At 52.1% G+C, this 12,426-nt stretch overlaps 1 protein-coding gene across 7 annotated transcripts in view; it reads left to right on the top strand.

The window, feature by feature from the left end:
- The window catches only part of ZC3H4 (zinc finger CCCH-type containing 4), a 42,108-nt gene that overhangs the window by 15,357 nt on the left and 14,325 nt on the right, over nucleotides 1-12,426 (top strand). For all 7 annotated transcript variants that reach the window (XM_078062739.1, XM_036114035.2, XM_036114029.2 and 4 more), the window contains 9 exons: nucleotides 1,257-1,476; nucleotides 1,773-1,883; nucleotides 4,529-4,751; nucleotides 6,324-6,475; nucleotides 7,156-7,252; nucleotides 7,368-7,507; nucleotides 8,078-8,185; nucleotides 9,693-9,804; nucleotides 10,409-10,518. In XM_078062739.1, coding sequence (XP_077918865.1) covers nucleotides 1,257-1,476; nucleotides 1,773-1,883; nucleotides 4,529-4,751; nucleotides 6,324-6,475; nucleotides 7,156-7,252; nucleotides 7,368-7,507; nucleotides 8,078-8,185; nucleotides 9,693-9,804; nucleotides 10,409-10,518 — 1,273 coding nt within the window. The remainder of the gene's footprint in view (nucleotides 1-1,256; nucleotides 1,477-1,772; nucleotides 1,884-4,528; nucleotides 4,752-6,323; nucleotides 6,476-7,155; nucleotides 7,253-7,367; nucleotides 7,508-8,077; nucleotides 8,186-9,692; nucleotides 9,805-10,408; nucleotides 10,519-12,426) is intronic.

Below are 12,426 nucleotides of genomic sequence, written 5' to 3'. Positions count from 1 at the left end.
TTTTTATATTCTCACACATTCTCTTGCATGGTCATGCAGGAGGAACTCTGGGAGCTTTTTAAAGATTTGAAAACTTAATTTATTTTTTTAAACCAACTCCTGTACTTGTGAGAACTGTGTCTGTGGGTTTGGCTAAAAACTGGAATCTGTTTCTAGTAGCTTTCCTTCTTAACCCTATTTATCCCCTCACCTCCACCCCACCCCGTAGATATTTCGATATTTAGAATGTCCTGTTGGCAGTGTCTGGAAAGTGCTGTTATTTTTTAAAGTACTAGGGATGGGGGTGACATGGGGGAGGTAACAAAGTCAGGAAACCTGTAGGATGGGGAGCCAGAAGGGATCCCTGGGGTCAGAGCAGTGGGGTGGGGGGACCCCTTCTGTGGGCACTCACAGCTGTTAGGAGAGGACCTCAGGAGGGGTCTGGGGCCTGGGACCCTTTCCTTGCCCCTTCCCCTTCTCCAGCTGCTCGGTTTCCCCCCAAATCCCCAGTCCAGAGCTGTGCAGCTAAGGGTGTGGGTCAGACCTCGAAACCAGAGCTTATCACTAGCACTTCTTTATGGGGCTTTGGTAAAAGCATCCTCAGGTGCGGTCCAGGCCTGACCGTGGGTTGGGCCGGAGTCTGGGGGTCACCCCTGGTTCAGAGCCACAGCCCTGTCTCCACTGTCCACAACCACCACCCTCAGCTCACAGGACTCCTCCATAGGGCTTGGGGCCATGCCAGTGACCTCAGGCCACTGTGCACCACTACACTCGGGGACGGACCATGTTCCCCGAGACAAGCAGCCTCTGTGGCCAAGGAAGCTGTGGAAATGCTCTAACGGGTTGTACAGGCTTCTTGACGATGAGACTTCTGGAACTTCTGTTAGAGCATTAAGCACTGTGAAGCCCCAGGATGGGACTTTCTCACCTCATTTGACCACAGAACCTTGTCACTTTTCTTCTGAGAACCTTAGTCCTTTGGAGCCCTTTGATACGCCGTGGCTTAGAGTCGTCCCATACCAGTGGCAGTACCTTTAAAACCCAGTGGTGTCGGGCCCCCACCCGCTGCCCCCAGCCGGGTTACGTGAAAGCAAGTGCAGTCCCTTTGGAGGGAGGATGCGGGGTGGGACAAGAGGCAGGGGCCCCCACATCCTCCCGAGGAAGGCCTCGCTCACAGCAGTTGGGCTCCCTGTTCCCGTCAGCCGTGGCTAGCCCGGAGCCCGCGGACGGCTCCTCTCACACCCTGGGTTCATACTGGCTTTGGGGTTGGTTTATAGGGAAGATGGTGAGTTGGAAGAAGGTGAATTGGAAGACGATGGGGCCGAGGAGACCCAGGACACCTCCGGAGGGCCCGAGAGGAGCCGGAAGGAAAAGGGGGAGAAGCACCATAGCGACTCGGACGAGGAGAAGTCTCACAGGAGACTGAAGCGAAAGAGGAAGAAAGAGCGGGAGAAGGAGAAGAGGAGATCGAAGAAGAGGAGGAAATCCAAGCACAAAGTAGGTCCGGGAGGGCGCGCTGGGGCCGGGCTGAGAGCCCCAGGGGCCAAGTTTGTCTTGTAGGCCAGAGGGCACTCTTAATACTGCTGGTTCTTCCTTCCCCAAATTGGATAAAGAGCTTTTTTTTCCTTAAAGAGTTGGTAGCTCATGCTCTACTGCCACTAAATGCCCCTAGGTGAGGTGTTTCTCATGGTGCGCAGAGCCCTTCCGGCACATTCCAGCAGTTTGTCCCTGGGCTGACTGCCTGAGGGGCCGGCCTGCAGCGGTCACTGAGTTCCCCTCCCCTGTCACTGCAGCGCCATGCTTCTTCCAGCGATGACTTCTCCGACTTCTCCGATGACTCGGATTTCAGTCCCAGCGAGAAGGGGCACCGCAAATACCGAGAGTACAGCCCCCCGTATGTGCCGGTGAGTAACTGCTGCGCAGGGGCCCCCACGGAACTGGGTTTGCTGAGCACTCGCTGTGTGCTGAGCACTCTTGCACAGCACTTTACGTGGATTTTAAGCCTGCAAGATGAGATCCTTTTTATCCCCCATTGTCCAGGTGAGGAAACAGATCTGGGGAAACCAGCCAGGTCGCAGCCCTGTAGTGCAGGAGCGGGGGTTCGGGCCCAGTCAGTGGCCAGTCTCCATTGGCCATGCTCTTAAGAGTCTATTTCCCATGGCCTGGGCAGGACTCAGTATGTCCCCGTCCCCAGGAGAGCTGCTGATTAACCCTGTTACAGCTGACTGTTTGCCACTGTTCAGAAATGACCTTTTGTGGAAAATCGGCTAGAGAATGAAATGGTTTTACAGGAGTAAATTATCTCAAATGCTGTGGAGTTAGAAATGTTTATCCTATCATAACACTGAGCTTAGACGTGCATTTATATTTTTTGGTGGGTATGCCCTTCTCCCCCCAACCCCCAGCAAAACCTGTAAGAAGAAAAATCAACGTAGATTTTCAAGTTTTGATGAAAAATGCTTAAAAGCTCTAAAAAGTATCCTAAGTATCCCATGACTCCATATCATCCATCCTAACGGATAAATTATTGTTTGATATTACAGTTGATGTTGATGTGCTAACAGGGATTTAGACTTAAACCTGACCGAGACAAGGAATGCAGGGTACACCACAGCTTCGATTTATAACTAGGGGTTGAGGCTTCTTTTTTTTTTTTTTTAAGATTTTATTTATTTGACAGCGAGAGCGGGAACACAAGCAGGGAGAGTGGGAGAGGGAGAAGCAGGCTTCCTGCCGAGCAGGGAGCCCGATGTGGGGCCTGATCCCAGGACCCTGGCGCCCCAAGGCTTTTTTTTTTTTTTTTAAGATTTTATTTTTAAGTCATCTCTACATCCAACATGGGGCTCGAACTCCTAACCCCGAGATCAAGAGTCTCATGCGCTGACTGAGCCAGCCAGGCGTCCCTGGGGTTGAGGCATTTTAAAATCTGCTAACAAAGTCATGAGTGTCTGTATATCTGTGTTTTGTGTTTTTTCATTTTTTCATAATGAGTGTGGATTTTTAGAAATTAATAGGTTCTTTTGGAGCAGTTTTAGTTGTTTATTTTATTTTTTCCGACTTGAGAGAGAGTGGCAGGGAGAGGGAGATGAGTCCCTCATGCAGACTCCCTGCTGAACGTGGAGCTGGGTGCGGGGCTCTATCCCACGACCCTGAGACCATGACCTGAGTTGAAACCAAGGGTCAGATGCTTAACCAGCTGAGCTACCTAGGCATCCCAAGAGCAGTTTTAGATTTATAGAACATTGAGCAGGTAGTTCAATTCCCTACCCACCCCACCCAATTTCTGCTATAACACTGTATGTTAGCGTGGTACGTTTGTTTTAATTGATGAGCCAATCTTGATGTGTTATGAATTAGAGCCTGTGATTTACATGAAGGTTTTCCCTCTGTGTTTTACAGTTTTTTGGTTTTTGACAAAGGCTTAATGTTACACATTCATAATATATTATCATATAAAAGAGTTTCAATTCCCTAAAAATCTCCTACGCTTTACTTCCCCTCTCCTCCCTGAGCCTCTAGCAACCAGCAGCCTTTTTCTGTCTCTGTAGTTTTGCATTTCCCAGCATGTTAGATAGTTGGACTCTTAACAGCATTTAATTTCTTCAGACCAGTTTCTTTTACTTAACAGTATGTGTTTGTGGTTTCCCCATGTCTTTTCATAGCCCCATGGCTCATTGGCTTGTTTCTTTTGACTGCCGAATAATACTCCATTGTCTGGATGGACCACAGTTTATCCATTTACCTACTGAAGGCTGTCTTGGTGCCTTCCCTGTGTGTGTGTGTATCTAACTTCATCCAGTATCTCTTGACACTTTGGAAAGCATCCTTCAAAATGGCTTTCTGGTTTGGTTGCCAAGTAGGTCATTAATTGAATTCTAAGGCCCGAAGAAAATTTTGACGAAGGAGCACCCCTCTTGGAGGGCCTGGCTGGCTCAGTTGGTGGAGCATGCAACTTTTTTTTTTTTTTTAAGATTTTATTTATTTATCAGAGAGAGTGAGCATGAGCAGGGGAGAGGGACAGAGGGAGAGGGAGAAGCAGATTCCCTGCTGAGCAGGGAGGACGTGGAACTCCATTCCAGGACCCTGAGATCATGACCTGAGCCAAAGGCAGACGCTTAACTGACTGAGCCACCCAGGTGTCCCAGAGCATGCAACTCTTGATCTCAGGGTTAAGTTCAAGCCCCATGTTGGGTGTGGAGATTACTTTTAAAACAAACAAAAAAACCACCCCTGTTGCCTACCAGGCCTCCTCCCCAAATGAGATTGCTGTGTATCCCTGGGAAATACCCCCTTCTCTTCCTTCCTCAGTTCTTATCGCGGGGTCTGTGTGTCCCCATTTTCTTTCAAGCTGTGGCCCTTTCTGAAGCACAGAAACATCTGGGCCCAGCACCCACTGTCACTCAGGTGGGAACTAGTTCCCCTGAGTGGCTGGTGTCTCGCCCCCTGGGTGACAGAGACACCAGACAGATGTGTCAGTTTAGGGAACAACGGGGACCTTGGCGGTTTGGACTCAGGGCCCCGGGGCCGGCTCACCCCCTCTCCCCATCAGTCCCACCAGCAGTACCCCCCGTCGCACACCACATCCCTGCCCAAGAAGGCCTACTCCAAGATGGACAGCAAAGGCTACGGCCTGTACGAAGACTACGAGAACGAGCAGTACGGGGAGTACGAAGGCGACGAGGAGGAGGACCTAGGAAAGGAGGACTATGACGACTTCACCAAAGAGCTGAACCAGTACCGGCGCGCCAAGGAGGGCAGCAGCCGGGGCCGAGGTGAGGCCCTGCCACTGCGAAGGGGCATGGGAGCAGACGGGTGTGGGGGTGGCCGGGCCAACGCAGCCGGAGCTGGACGGACCCCCTCGGCCTGGGGCTGCGGAGCCCTGAGTGTGGGAGAAGAGACAGGCGTCATTCGGTGCTGAGAGGAGTCGGAGTCCAGAAGGAGGAGGGCAGGAACTCAGGGCTGGGGGCGTTGGGAGTGAGCCACCTGGCAAGAGGCTCCAGTGCCCGGGCTGAGCTTGGGATGGAGCCAGGCTGGGAGGAGGCGGGGAGAAGCTCGCGTGGCCAAAGGCTGTTTTCTTCATCCACTTCCTGGTCAGCTGTGAGGAGAAAGAGAAGAGACGGCTTCTTTCAGATCTAGGCCAGGATAACTGACAGCTGGCTGCCCCGGCCTCCTCCCCCATCCTCCCACCTCCTATCACGCGACAAGGTGGGACTGCCACACCTCTGAACCTTGAACCTGTGGCAGTTAGGAGGATATGGTGGGGGAGGGCAGAGCCCCAGAGACCCAGCCTGGCCTCTTAGAACCATCTCATGCCTGCAAGGTTTTGCAGCCCATGAGGGAGGAGGGCTCCCAGGATTTTCTAGCTCCGCAGTTCTTAGCCCTGCCAAAGGCCCAGCTTATTGTTTGACTGGCTGTTCATTTAGTCTTTCTTGGGCAGTCTTTCCTGGACGCCTCTCTGGATAAGCCATGCTCTTTGGGGAGATTCTAGACCAGTGCTGTCCAGTAGAAATCTAATGCAAGCCACCACATAATTTAGAATTTTCTAGTAGTCAAGTTAAACAAGTAAAAGGGGGGGGAAAAAGTAAAAGGAAACAGGAGATTGATTTTAACAGTATATTTTACCTAATACATTTAAAATCTTATCTTAACATGTTACCCAAACAGACGTAGTATTTTATATTCTCTTAATTTTTTTTTTTTTTAATGCAGAAAGGTGGTTTAATTAAAGCACAGGGACAGGACCTGTGGGCAGAAAGCTGCCTCTTTTTTTCTTTTATTTTTTTTTGAAGATTTTATTTATTTGACAGAGAAGAGAGGGAGAGCACAAACAGGGAGAGCAACAGAGGAAGAGGGAGAAGCAGGCTTCCCGCTGAGCAAGGAGCCCTACATGGGGCTCAATCCCAAGACCCTGGGATCATGACCTGAGACGAAGGCAGATGCTTAACCAACTAAGCCACCCAGGCGCCTTCTCTTTCTCGTTTTCAACTAAGTGCTGTAAATCCAGTGTGTGGTTCACCCTCACAACATCTCATAGTCTGGTCATGTTTCACTGGCTCCGTAGCCACATGTGGCTGGTGGCCACTGTATTGGACAGTGAGTGCAGCTTTCAGTGGACAGGTGCCCCTGTGGCAGTGGAGTAGGTGTGCGTCCAGGATGCTGAGGCCTGAGGCCCCCACTGAGGGCACGTGGGTGAGGCAAGGGGGCGACGGGACCAGCTGCCTGGAGCTGGTAGGAAGGCTTGAGGGGGAGATGACTGACCTCAGGGGCAGAAAATGGGCTGACTTCTCTCTTGCTGGTGGGATCTGCTCCCACTCGGGGTGCTCACCGTCTGAATCACCCTGCAGGCAGCCGAGGCCGTGGCAGGGGCTACCGGGGTCGAGGCAGCCGCGGAGGGTCTCGAGGCCGAGGCATGGGCAGGGGCAGCCGCGGAAGGGGCAGAGGCTCCGTGGGAGACCACCCGGAGGACGAAGAAGATTTCTATGAAGAGGAGATGGAAGTAAGCTCTCCTCCAGCCCCAGAGGGGAGGGGGGGAGGCGGGCTGGTGGGCGCTCTTGGGGGCAGCCTAAGAAACTGTGGTGGAAGGAGAGTGTTTCATGGCAGGACTGTGTTTCAGCATTCATTTCTTATTTCGGAATAGAGGAAACCTTCATATAGTTCCAAATTGAAAAGGTACCAAAGCTGTGAAAACATCTCCCATTCTTAGAAACAAGTTTCCTGAATGTCTTCTAGAAAAGTTTTAGACCTTTGCAATCAGGTGCTTGTTTATTCACGCCCCCTAACACACACACACACACACACACACACACACACACACAGCTTCCACATTCATTGTTGTGTCCCAGCCCGAGACCTTTCCATGCCAGTACACAGTGAGCCTGCCCTTTGTTACAGCCACACAGCTGTCCATTGTGTAGGAGGCCCCCTGTCGGATTTGCCCCAGGAATTGGGAGTTGTGGGAGTGAAGACCGTCAGGGAGAGGATTAGAACTACCCCCCCTCCTGCTTTGGCTGTGGTCTGTGAAGAGGGGGCACAGGCGGGTGGCCCCAGGTTGCTCACCTGCCCTTTTGAGTCTCCTGCAGAAACAAAAAGGCATGTAGGGGCAGAGAGTACAGTTAGGGACAGTGTTACTTGTTCCCCGTATGAGATTGGCCTTCTTTCCTTCTTCGGGAATCCCAGTATGGAGAAAGTGAGGAGCCAATGGGAGATGAGGACTATGACGAATATTCCAAGGAGCTGAACCAGTACCGCCGGTCCAAGGATGGCCGAGGACGAGGTGGGCAGGGGGCCCAGGAGGTGACGAGTTGTGGGGGGGTACACTCCTTCCAGCAGCTGCTGGATTTGGGTCCTGGGGAGAAGCAGCAGGTGAATGCCATCTCTCTCCTCTGCAGGGTTAAGTCGAGGCCGTGGCCGGGGTTCCCGAGGTCGAGGGAAAGGGATGGGCCGGGGTCGCGGGCGAGGTGGCAGCCGAGGAGGAATGAACAAGGGCGGAATGAACGATGACGAAGACTTCTATGATGAGGACATGGGCGTGAGTTGACTCTTCATTTGGATCTAATGTTTAGCCGAGGCCCCCTTCTTGGATTTTTTTTTTGCCTCGAATGAGTTGGCCTCAGAGGCTAGTCCTGTCCTCCTGCTTCCATCAGCTGTTCTCTATGGGCTGATGAGTACTACTCATCTCTTACGGGGAGGGGGCTGTGCTGCCTGTGAGACCCTGTTTTTAAAACCACATCTATGTAGCACCTGAGTCTCTGCGGTGGGGAAGGTTCCAGGTGACCCAGGTAGCCTGGAGAGTTTTATAGCAAGACACGCATACTGCGTCTAGGAGGTGAGTGTGTTCCCGCACCGGTGTGTGGTGCTCTTCAGGTGCCAGCGCTCCGTACCACGGGGCTCAGACCCCGCACAGCCTCGGTGGTGGAGGTAACCTGCTGTTCGCTGCTCCTGTTACGTGAAGACGCTTCTGTCGAGGGAATGCTCAGCCCCGCCAGCCACCTTCTGTTCCTGTCAATCCCTTAGAACCTGTCTCTACCAGTCTGCATCGTTCCCCCCCCAGCCTTTCCTTTTCATCCCCCTTTACGCTCACACTCTGTGTTCCTAACAGGACGGTGGCGGGAGCTACCGGAGGAGTGACCATGACAAGCCCCACCAGCAGTCTGACAAGAAAGGCAAAGTCATCTGCAAATACTTCGTGGAAGGGCGGTGTACATGGGTAAGGGGCCAGTTAAAGTACCTGGGTGCTGGAGCCCGGCAGCAACCTCACAGAGGATGCTCGGGCCTCTGGGAATGTTCTAGAGACCACACTAATTGGGGACAGTGGTCAGGTGAGGGTGGAAGTGATTGACTACCAAGAGATGGTTGGGAAGACTCTGGTCTTTTCTCAGACTGAGGAGCCAGAGCATGATGACACGTCTGGGTGGTTTTTTGATGTTTTTGTTGGTTTGGGGGGCCAAAATTATCAGCCAGTCCAAATGGCCTCAAATGTATTAAGATCGATACTGATACCAAAGATGTAATATGTCTTCATTAAATTATTGAACTTTAATGTCGGAGAGGGAATTATTAAGCCATCCGGATAGTAGAGGTGGGAGAACCAGACCAGCCTTGAATTTCACAGCAGAGTTCAATACCAGAAGCTGGGCCAATGACCACAGAGTTCTGAGGGCATAACCTGGTGGGAGTTCAGCCAGCCAGCTTTTTATTCAAGTACGATGGCAGTGGACAGATCCTGGCACACACATGCCCAGGAAACACTGCACCCGGGTATAGGCCTTAGAAAAAACACGTATGTGAAACAAACGTATGCATATATAAGATGCTCCTCGTTAGAGTCGCAATTTGTGTTATTTTAAGAAGTTTGTAATACACCCGAAGACGGATGAGTATCCGTTCCCGGGAGTAAGGGGAACAGCTATACAGAACAGTTTCTATATTGTTCACCAGGGTTTGTGTCCTCTGAGTGTGTCTGACTTTGGCTGATAGAAAATTGAGCTCCGCTAGTGTAAACACTCAGACATTGTTCCTCTGAAGGAGGCTGGTGCCCTGGTCACTGGCACTCTGGGGAACTTCCTACTTTAAGAATGTCCGCCGTCTTTGAGCGCGTGTCGTTTGTCCTCATGGTTCCATAGTGGCTGCTGTGCCTCTGGGCGTCCCATCTAAGGGCTAAGAGGAAGGATGGGTGAAGGGATTTTTTCTTTTAGTTGAGGCAGCATTGTCCTCCCTTGGGGACTTTGGCCTACATTTCATTGGCCAGGACTCCCCGGGGCCTACATTTCATTGGCCAGGACTTCCTGGGAGGCTGGGGAATGTACCTGTCCAGCTGGGCACATTCTTCCCAAACAAAATGGAGGTTGTGTTAGGAAGAAAGAAGCCTGGGGCTGGATACTGGCCACCATGCGGCACATCGTGAAAAATAGTGGGTGAGAGGAGGGAGAACGGGGAGAGGAAGAGAGACGTGCTCAGGGGCAGCGAGTGGAGCCTGGAGGAATGGGGTTGTGGGCAGGGGAGGCAGGGCCCAAGAGAAGGGAGCGCACCCCTGTCAGAACTTTCCAGTTGGTGGGAAACTATGTCATTGAGCCCCGCCCTTCCCTGTGGGATATTCGTCTGTCATTGGTCCTCTGTGCTTCAGCCAGGACAGAGTAGTACCTCCCATTGCAGGTGGGCATCCGGGAGGGCTTACTGGGCCCCACCCCCTTACCTTTTCCTTGCTTCTTTTCCAGGGAGACCACTGTAATTTTAGCCACGACATCGAGCTACCAAAGAAGCGAGAACTGTGCAAGTTTTACATCACCGGGTTCTGTGCCAGAGCCGAGAACTGCCCCTACATGCACGATATCCTCTGGCGCTCATCTCTGTTGGGATGCCGGGCTCACACCTCCTCCCTCCTCCCTGCCGACAGCGGCTGACCTTCACTGTGTGCGCGCTCCGTGCCAGCGCTGGGCCGAGCTTTCGGCGTGTCTTGGTCTCCTTGAACCCTCATATCTGTCGTGTGGCAGAGCCGCTGTCCCTGTCCTGAGGATGAGGAAGTGGACGCACATGTGGTCCATGGTTTCTTTACACAGACTCTCAAGACTAGCTGTACCTCTTGTCTGTTACCTTCCTGAGACTTTTCCAGTGGGCTGTGTAACCTTGGGCACATCATTGACCTTTATTATTCCTGCTGAGTGAGGATCTGTAGACAACAGGCCCCACAGCCAGTGTGGTGGGGCGGGAAGCCCTCCAGAGTAGGAGTCTAGGAGTCTCTAGAACTGGGGTCTCAACTCGGGTCTGCTGCCAGCCCACTGTGCAACCCCAAGCTGTGCAACCCGAGGCCGGGCACTTTACCTCTGTGGGTTTCCATGTCTCATCGCCAAGACAAAGGGGGTTGGATTCTGCCCTGTGCGGGGGTGGGGTTGGGGTCCAGGAGCCTATGCTTTTGCCTTAACATGCCGTGAACGTGATTTTCCCTGTAAGTTGTACCACACGACCGGGAACTGCATTAATGGTGATGACTGCATGTTCTCCCATGACCCCCTGACTGAGGAGACCAGAGAGCTCTTGGATAAGGTAATGTTGGTGGGAACGTGGGGCCACACAGCTGCCTCCAGGGGAACCAGTGGGCGTGCCTGCCCTTGACCTGGTGTGACCACTGTCCGCCTGGCTTCTGTGCGGGACCAGACTTCCCACCTGCCTTGATCAGGAGCTGGGCTGTTTTAGGGAGGGAGTAAGGGCTGCATTCTTTTCTGCAGGGAGAATTGAGGTCCTCGTGCCTGTATCTTCTCTCCGGCCAGGGCAGTTTTCGGGGGGGGGGGAGGGGGATGCTACACAAAAGGAATGCTGCCTGCGAGCAAGGTAGTTATCTTTTATTTTATTTATTTATTTTTAAAAGATTTATTTATTTTTAGCAAGAATGAGAGAGTACATGAGAGGGGGAGGGTTAGAGGGAAAAGCAGGCTCCTCGCTGAGCTGGGAGCCCGATGCGGGACTCGATCCAGGGACTCCAGGATCATGACCTGAGCCGAAGGCAGTAGCTTAACCAACTGAGCCACCCAGGCGCCCCAAGGTAGCTATCTTTTAGAGAGCCCATGACGCACAGGGAGGAGGATGAGATTTGGGTGGGTTGTATTTTGATGGAAATGTCAAACGTTTCCTCCCGAGGCTTAAGGATTCTATGACAGGGAGATTGGAGGTTCTCGGGAGGGAGAGATCTCTCCGGTACAATGTGAGGCCTTCCTCCCCAGTCAGCTCTAAACTCATCCTGATATCTGTCGTTCTCCCTGAAGAGTCATGAGGACTCCAGGGGCCCCCAGTTCTTGTCCTCGGGTTCCTAAGATACATGCAGGGGGAACCGGTGAGAAAGAACACAGGTCCTTCCAGATGAAGGCTTTCTGCCTTCTGGTGCACAGAAGGTTTGAGGGATTGGCCGGTGTTTTGAGAATGGCAAGGATTGAGTCTATGAGTAGCACGTGGGGCAGTTTCAGGAGTCCGTCAGTGACTGCCCTGTTACAGCTGTGGCCCAGGCCACCCTGGGGGTCAGGGGGAAGCCTTGCACAGGCAGAGTGAGAAAAGACCTGCTGCTCATTTGCAGTGCGGTGGGAAACATTCTCTTACCAGGCCCTCTGGGGAACTTAGTACCCTAGGAATAGGGTTTCCTATCTAGTAGATCTCTAGAGTCTGGTGATCTGACAGGGTAGAGGGGAAGATTGGTGGCTTCCTTTCTCACGTGGAGAGCCGAACAGTAGCTGGCTGAGCACTGCCCCCTGCTGGAGGTTTAGAGTTGGCGTTCAAAACCGGTGCCGTCCAGGTAGGAACACAGCCAAGGCCCGTATGTGATTTAAATTTTTTAGTAGCTTCGTTAAAGTAGAAAGAAACCAGTGAAATTAAGTTCAAACAGTATATGTGATTTAATCTGGTATATTCGTATTCAAAGTATTATTTCAGCAAGTAATGAAAGTTAAGACATTTTGTGTTATTATTATTACTATTATTTTTGCTACCATGTTTTTGGAATCTGGTGCTTATTTTCTACTTAGAGCCCATATCAGTTTGGACTGGCTGCATTTCGAGCGTCAGTAGCCACACGTGGCCAGTGACCACCACCTTGGTCAGCCCAGCTCTAGACGCCCTTGTAAAAACCCGAAGCAAACCAGGATGGCACATTTCAGCTTCCAGTTACAAATGTTTTTAAAGCATCAGTATCCTCCCCGATCTAAAAGCAAATCTCAGTAGGTGAAAAATGAGTGTTGAACCTGGAAGAAAACCATACCGGAATTGAATCTCGGTGGTCAGAAAGGGAAACGGAGGATACATTCTGAGAAGGACCTAGGTTAACCCTGATGAAGGCATCCGGTCAGCGCTCATGCTGCAGCTTGTCGGCCAGGGCTGGGGCCTGGGGCTTCGGGGCGGCCCCCGGGTGCAGGCTGTGATGCCACTGACCCCTGGGCCTCGGCCATCCTCTCCCGAAAAGTCTGTCTC

This window comes from Halichoerus grypus, chromosome 15 (genome assembly GCF_964656455.1).
Source record: "Halichoerus grypus chromosome 15, mHalGry1.hap1.1, whole genome shotgun sequence".
Taxonomy (NCBI): domain Eukaryota; kingdom Metazoa; phylum Chordata; class Mammalia; order Carnivora; family Phocidae; genus Halichoerus; species Halichoerus grypus.
Note: the sequence above shows the minus strand (reverse complement) of the source record. Positions and strands in the feature narration are given on the sequence as shown.